This window comes from Ruditapes philippinarum, unplaced genomic scaffold (genome assembly GCF_026571515.1).
Source record: "Ruditapes philippinarum isolate M1 unplaced genomic scaffold, ASM2657151v2 ctg603_1_1_1_1, whole genome shotgun sequence".
In the NCBI taxonomy this organism is placed as follows: domain Eukaryota; kingdom Metazoa; phylum Mollusca; class Bivalvia; order Venerida; family Veneridae; genus Ruditapes; species Ruditapes philippinarum.
Window position 1 is genome coordinate 210653 of NW_026866219.1, and position 7780 is coordinate 218432.

Sequence of the window (7780 nt, forward strand, 5' to 3'; positions counted from 1 at the left end):
AGTCTTCACTGTTTCTTATTTACTTACTTAATACTTATTTTGAAATTTTATCTTACAAAAATGAATGGTTTTGTCCAGATTAAGGATGTCAATTGAAGTTATTTAGCCTGGGAATGGTTAAGGAAAACGCATTTTGAAGAGACAGACATATGATATTTTTTGAAAAATATAATGTCTATGTGTTAATTTGTATTTCTATGTGTAATTATACCTTCATCTTTTATCTATAGAACATAATTGAAGCTCGCTTCGTGGAGATGAGGAACCAGGTAATGAAGGCAGAGGAGAAGTTGAGGATAGAAGAGGAGAAATGTGTGGCTACATCAGCACAACTTCAGGAACTAAATGCTATCTCTCATACCAATAAATCAACAGTTAAAGCCAAGTCGGAACAAGTAGAAATGTTACAGGTACAGTTTTCAAGATGTCATGGTTCAGAACTGTTCACTATTTAGGGGAGAAAATGTGTAAGCGACCAGATAGCTCAGTGGTTGGACACACAGAATAGTGTTCGTTCCGAGAGTCCTGAGCCCTAGTCCTGATCCGGCTGGACATTTTTGTCACCCTGTGACATTTGACATAATGTTGAGCTGTGACTAAATATAGCATAGAGTTTAATTTCATTATAGCAGGGGAGTATGTCGTGGTTTAGAACTGTTCATTATTTAGGGGAGAAAGATGTGTTAGCGGCCGGCTACCTCAGTGGGTAGAGCTGCAGAGCGGTATTCCGATGGTCCAGTCAGGCTGCACATATTTATCCCTAAATAGTGAACAGTTCTTGACGGTGATGACCACTCCCCCACTATATTAAAATTCGTCCTGAAATATTTCAGGATTACAGGTCAATGTAAATTGAACTCTGAGATATATGCAGTGCGCTTGCATGAGGTTATTTGTCCAGGGAAGTTTGTAAAAACTGAGTCACTGCACGCAAGTTCTGTTTAGATAAAATATAAGTGATTGGTTGTTTGAATAAGTGAGATGAAATGATAATGGCTCTTGTATATCGGACTGTAAAGAAATATAATGCATAAATAACAAAATAATTACACAAGATTCAAGGACAAAATAATACATAATATGATATTTTTAATAAAACAAATAGTAAAAACATGGCACATATTTATCTTTTGGCAATCACAATTCTTATGTATGCCATCATTTATTTAGAATGCAAAAATAACTTCCTTCTCTTAATACTTATACTTTAATTTTTAACTTTTTATATTTTTACATTGCAGAAAGAGATTAGTAATTTGAAACAGATTATAGAAACACAGAAACAGAATCTTAATGGTAAAATCAAAAAGTCAGCTCTAGAATATCAACAACAAATGTAAGTAAAAGGAAGGAGCGTTAAGTCAAAACAATGTTTCCTCATATGCCATCAGTACTGGTTAGTTCCAGTCAATTCAAAGTTTTAGAGATTTCTATATTAAAATTTAAAAAAGTATAGCTACAAACAGTAAAGAGTCTGGTCTGAGGGTATGCGGATGTGCATGCTGGCCTGGTTCTATACTAATGGCAAAGACTAATCTTTTTTGGTTATTCTAAATATGTGTATTTACACTATGTAATTTATATATTACAGTGAAAACATTGAAGAAGAGAAGGATAAATTTCAGTTATTAAATCAATAATTATCTACAGATCTTGACTCATGCAGGGAACATATTGCCAGCAAAAATAAAGAAAACCTTAAGGTATGCAATAACAAACAGTAACTGATTTTAACATGATTGTGATATCAATGCTGGCCCCCTGTCCTAATGCAAATATATCAGTCTTAGCCATTAGTGAATTAGATAATAATTTTATCATTGTCAGATACAAAATTGATTTTGCCCCACCCAGCTTTAGTGCTTTGAATTACTTCCCTCAATGTTTGGTTTTCTGATTGTGCCAACAGTTGTTCAACTATTCACCACCTACGTCCCCCAAACAAATTATCATTGCAGAACCAGAGAGTCTGAATTTTGACTAAGGGATTATAACATTGTGTTTATGACCAGTTTGTGTTTTCTTGTTTGATACCAGTGTTTTCAGTAGGTTATTACAAGTGTGATTTATAAAAGCTTCAGTCTTTTTTACAATTGAGGTAAAATGATTATGTTTAAACTTATCAAATATGAGTTATTGCCTTTAGTTATGTTATTATCAATGTTATACTGTTTTGTAACTATAGCTACAAGAGGAGATATTGGTGCTAGAGGATAATGTTAGAGAATGTAAGGTGAAACAGAAACATGCTGAGGATACATTAAAGATAGAGGCGGATAAACAAATGGAGCTACATGCTAGGTACAGTGTATATTCATTTCTTTTCTGTTCCTGTAACAGCATTTCTATATATATATATATATATATATATATATATATATATAAACATTTCGTAAGACTTCATTGTCTGTTTGTTATGTTTGAAAGCTTAACATGTGAAATTCATGTATGTTTTCTGTTTAATTGTTAACAGGCATGAATGTATATTTTGTTTCAGATCTAAAAACACGTGTTCAAGTTTTTTGGTGTGTTTTATTTCTTTATTAATTTTGACTTAATGGAGACGAAGGCCAAAATTTAATGAGAGCCAGCTTTTTAGTTGTTTCACATTAATTTTGACAATTTATATCAAACTTGAAATGTAATTTGCCTCCTTATGTTTTCTCAGTTGTCATGTCACGTACATTGATAGTTTTTCCTGAAATTTAACTTTACCTGTTTGATCTGATAATTGTAAGAATTTTGTAAATAAAACTATTTTTAATATGGCAAATATAATGATTGCCATATTTATGGAGGCTCCATGCATTTGATTTTAATGCACATTTTGAAATCATTTCTTGTTACATCAAATATATAGCTTGAAAGTCATGTTTTGTTATATATCTAGCTTGGAAATGGAAGAAAAATGGTAAGCAATTAGCAACTGGGAATATCTGCCACTGCATTTTCTTTTTTTATAATTAGAATAATTTTTTTTTAGCTTTTGGCACAAATCCGTGAGTATGGGTGTTATCAAACACAGTTTATCGAAGTTAGGTTTCTCATGATTTTAATTAAGTAAACAAGAAATAATCTTTCATGCTGACTGATAAATGGAATTGAATAATTTTAATATAACGACAAAAAAACTTAATGTTACTTTCTATTTACAAAACCTGTTTAAACTTTAGGAGTGAAATTGGTATAAAAATCTTAGTTTTTAATGATATTTAGAAAAATTTACAAGAAATTAGCTGTTATTTTACTACATGTATAATACAGGCTTCAGCTTGAAGAGAAGTGGTGAGGATTTATGAATGTGGTGCTCAAATATAAAACAGCACAACTTTTTTTTACTGATTGAAGTCATACACATTAAACTAACTTGCACTTGTGTGGAACTTTCTTGTTTTTTTGTTGACTCAATTTTTGGGTGTTCATATTTTTATAGACAAAAAGTTCATTTTAGACCAAAGTTGATACACAACATTGCATTCATTATATAAATATTATATAGAGTGTGGCTAAGATTGAAGTGTTACCAGTATTTTTTCTGTGTTTATATTAAACATTTACAGGTATTTAAAAATTATGACGGAGAAAACTGATTTTGAAAAGATGGGTATAATTATAGGATCAAACCTGTAAAAACTTTATAATTTATTCTGAACACTGTGTGCACTCCCATGTCCGGATCATTGTGCCTGAAATAATGTTCAATACATTGCAGCCCTTCCTTGACCAGTAAAGAATGAAAACCTTTATACAACTGTGATAGAGGAAGTGTAACTTGAAACCTGAACCAAATATTTTCCTTTTTTTTTTAAAGGTTTTATAGCAATTAGTAAAGCTGTTCTGTAATTTTAGCTACTACAATAGTCATATTTTATGGGCTAGGGATTTAGTTACTATGGTTGATCTTACATTTCTTTTCAATTTCTTGTAATATCTAGCATCTTGTAATTAAAAAGTCTTAAAATAACAATTGACTATTTCAAAATTTAAAGGAGGACTTTAACAATATTAAAACATATTTTTGAAAACCAGTTTTCAGTCCTGCAAAAAATCAATAAAAAAGGACAAAATAACGTTATGAAATTCATGAAATAAATAGAAAATTTGTTTGTTTGGCATATCAAATAATATTTAGCTCACAAACACACATATTAATATTTCATTTTTGGATATGCCACTTTATTAAATAATGTATCTGGTGTTCTAAACTTTGTTTTTCTTTATGCACAACAAACAAAAATGTATATCTGTAGAATTTAATGTCATTTATTTTAATTATATACCTGTTAAAACATAATATTCAAAATATTTTTTCACATGAACAGGTTTGAAGCACAGGAGGAAGAATTGAAAAGATTACGTAATTTTCTAGCTAGGAAAGTAGAACAGTCAGGTGACTCAGATAAAACCATGTGGTAAGTTACCTTGTGATTTGTATTTTAATATTATACATTCACTTACATGATCTTTTGTTTCTTAACGTGATTCAAAATAGGTACATACACAGTATAAAACAATTGCAATATATATTCCATGGTCAGATTGAAGGTTTTTATATACTGAAATTTCAGAAACATTTACTGTTAAATGTATAGGTTACCATTGTTATTGTTAGATGTATTGGTAACCAATATTTTTGTTAAATGTATGGGTAACCATTATTACAGGCAGGAGATGAATCGGGTAATTCAAGATCTGAGTCGTCAAATGACTACACATCTAGACTCAACAAGGGGTGGAGACAAAGAGAAGAGTCCCGAGTCCCTTGTATCTAGGTTAAGAAAACAGGTAGCGGAAGTTCAGGGTGAACTAAGTACAGAGAAATCCCTACATCAGATCACTAAGACGTCGTTAGTGGCGCTAGAAGAAGATTGTAAAAGGTTACGTAAACAGTTACATCATTATCGTAGACGTGATCCACCTTCCGGAGAAAAGTATGTAAAATATCTACGTAATATTAATTCAAATCTATGGTAATATACGGCTTTAAAATGCCTGCTTTATAAATCTCCTCTTTGTAATATTAACTAAATCAACGTTTATATGAGGATTTAAAATGTTTTCTATATAAATTTAAAGAGGATTATTATATGATCTAAATATATCTGCAATCTCATTGGTTCAAACAGTAGTCAACAGAACTTTTTATAAAATCATATTTACTGGGTGTAGTATCATATTCACTGGCTGAATTGGATTTTCCCAGTCTAAAAATAGATTGAGACTCATATTCAATGATCATACACCGTAGACTGTTATCGCCTCGGTCAATATGTCATCTGCCGGTGAATATCACATCATATTCAATGGCTCACTAGTCAATAATTGTATAATATCTGTTGCTGTCTTTGGAAATTGTTTTTACACTTCGGGCACTTTCATCTACTTATTTTTATTTTTACTACTCTGGAGAAATCCCTGCATCTCTAAAATAAGAGGCTTTCTTGGGAGAGTGGTTTAAACATATATATATTTTAAGGGCGGACACTTGTCCTATTCTTCTTTAGGTTTTAATACCTTATGGAAGGCTGCTAGTTTTATACTTGAAATAATTCATATAAGGACTCTGCATAAAATCCACCATCATCCATAAAGCTGGAAACTTACCATAATAATGTATGAGCGTCAGTTTGACCTTAAAGTAAAAGTATTATTATATGAAATATTCATTTCTTGGTATGTTTATTAAGTTTAGAGCATACACCAATTATGCCAGTAGTCAACAGGTAACAGAAAAAATCACCTTGTTCTTAACATTTGTCTTATATTATATACCTGATGCAATAAACTAAAACATGACACAGTAGTTAAAGCATGGCCCTGTTTTATTAAAACAAAAAACTCTAATTAAAAGTTGATAATTTACATTAAAAAATGCCTATTTAATCACATTTATAGCACATTTAATTGTAATGTAATTGTAACGTAATATGTAAAGCTAGTAATATGTAATTCAGACAGTTTTTGATGTATTAAATTTCTAAAATTATTATTATTACCCTTTTGAGAACAATTGATGGCACTAAGTTTTGTGTGGCCAGGAACATTTAGGAATTTCTAATTATCCATTATATACTGAACGCCACTTGTTTTCACTTTTAATGACATATTAATATTCACATGTTACATTGTTCATGTTATTTATTAAATGTAACTTATACCCTAATCGTTATTATATAAAACTTAAAACTCACAATACTCACTTCGTAACAGATACTTTAACTTTGTATTATTATAAGAAACAAGTGAAAAATATATTTATCTTAAAAAACATACTTATAATGTTCTCTTTTATGAATTTGTTTTTTACAAATCAGTTTATTTTTACGAAAATTACTTTGTTATGTAAAAATCACTTTGTTTCTTACGTTAATTATTTGTTAGTGAAAGTCAGTATATTTTATGAAAATAACCTTGTTATGTAAAAATCAGTATATTTTATTAAAATGACTTATTTATGTAAAAATCAGAATATTTATTTGAAATTTTCTTTAAATTTATTATATCATAATTCTCAGCCATTATAGATTTGTGATGACTGTAACCCTGAAATTGTGTTACAAATTAATAAAGAATTCATTTTGAGTTAAAAGATGTGTAACAGTAGCTTTGTTTTTCTTCTTCTTTTTTTTACAAGCTAGCCGAACCAACACATATTTAGGTGAAGTTATATATATATTCACTAGAAATTATAGAATAAATTAAAATTATAATTAATTCTAAAAAAACATCTTTTATTTTCTACAGAAAACACAAAAACAGAATGGAAGCAATCAATGCTATAATTGCCAGGTCACAGTCCCAGGCGCAAGCTCTTTTGTCTTCAGGCGGTTACTTTGATGACAGTATGGTCAGCCCTAGAGTCCGCACACACCAGGCCAGTACCAGAGTTGGATTTCACAGTCCACGTCATGCAGACTCCCCGGACAATTCCTTCTGTGAAGATTTGTCTGTTGCTAGTTTACCACCAATGCATTATGGGATTCCGTCCTCAAAGTCATAGTATAGCTAGTGTATTTTGAACTGTATAGTAGCATATAGCTAATACATACTGAATTGTACAGTAGAGTAAAGCTAGTGCATACATGAACTGCACAGTAAAGTATAGCTACTGTACAGTAATATGGTCATCAAGTTTAGTTAATGGATATTGAAATGTCTTGATTAATAAGTTATTTAGTTGGTGCATATAATACACAAGTATTACAGTTCAGTGTGTTTAATTAATTTTAGGCAAGACAAATACTGTGTACATTACCATTGTAGTTTTTTCACAATTTATACAGTATAGACTTATCTCTATGGAATATTGTAAAAGTATAGCCTATACATACTGAACTGTCTTAAAACATTGTATTAAACCTTACTATGCATTATTTCTACAGCAGCTGATTACAAATTTGTATGATATTTTAAGAGAATATAACTGCCAGTATTTTATTTTGATATTGTCAGGCATATGATATTATATGCTTTAATAGTAGCAGTAACTAGAAAAACATACAGAATATATAAATGATTATATATTTTTTATATGTTTTATATATAAGTATTTACTGTAGAAATTAGTCACAAACATTCCGTCCTTTATGCTTTACATGACTTAATTTTCATATACATTAAATTATAATCAAAACCACAATACCAGGATAAATTTATAGATTTAGTGATATATTGACTGTATATTTTATTTGTTACCATGGCAATGTATTATTCCTATGTTATGTTAGTTGTAGTTGTCCGTCCATGATATTATTTTTTATCTACACAATCGTACATGTCT

At 30.0% G+C, this 7780-nt stretch overlaps 1 protein-coding gene across 1 annotated transcript; it reads left to right on the forward strand.

The window, feature by feature from the left end:
- Window positions 1-241: 241 nt before the first annotated feature.
- Window positions 242-7247, forward strand: LOC132731766 (uncharacterized). Its single transcript, XM_060718018.1, has 7 exons — window positions 242-410; window positions 1242-1336; window positions 1592-1703; window positions 2186-2301; window positions 4323-4412; window positions 4665-4931; window positions 6745-7247. The coding sequence occupies exons 4-7, from the start codon at window positions 2285-2287 to the stop codon at window positions 6998-7000; spliced, it is 630 nt and encodes a 209-aa protein (XP_060574001.1). The 5' UTR covers window positions 242-410; window positions 1242-1336; window positions 1592-1703; window positions 2186-2284; the 3' UTR covers window positions 7001-7247.
- The last annotated feature ends 533 nt before the right edge of the window (window positions 7248-7780 follow it).

Coding starts and splice junctions, on each gene's coding strand:
- LOC132731766 (XM_060718018.1), top strand. Junction 4,413..4,664: donor GACTCAGATAAAACCATGTG/GTAAGTTACCTT, acceptor CCATTATTACAG/GCAGGAGATGAATCGGGTAA. Junction 4,932..6,744: donor GATCCACCTTCCGGAGAAAA/GTATGTAAAATA, acceptor TATTTTCTACAG/AAAACACAAAAACAGAATGG.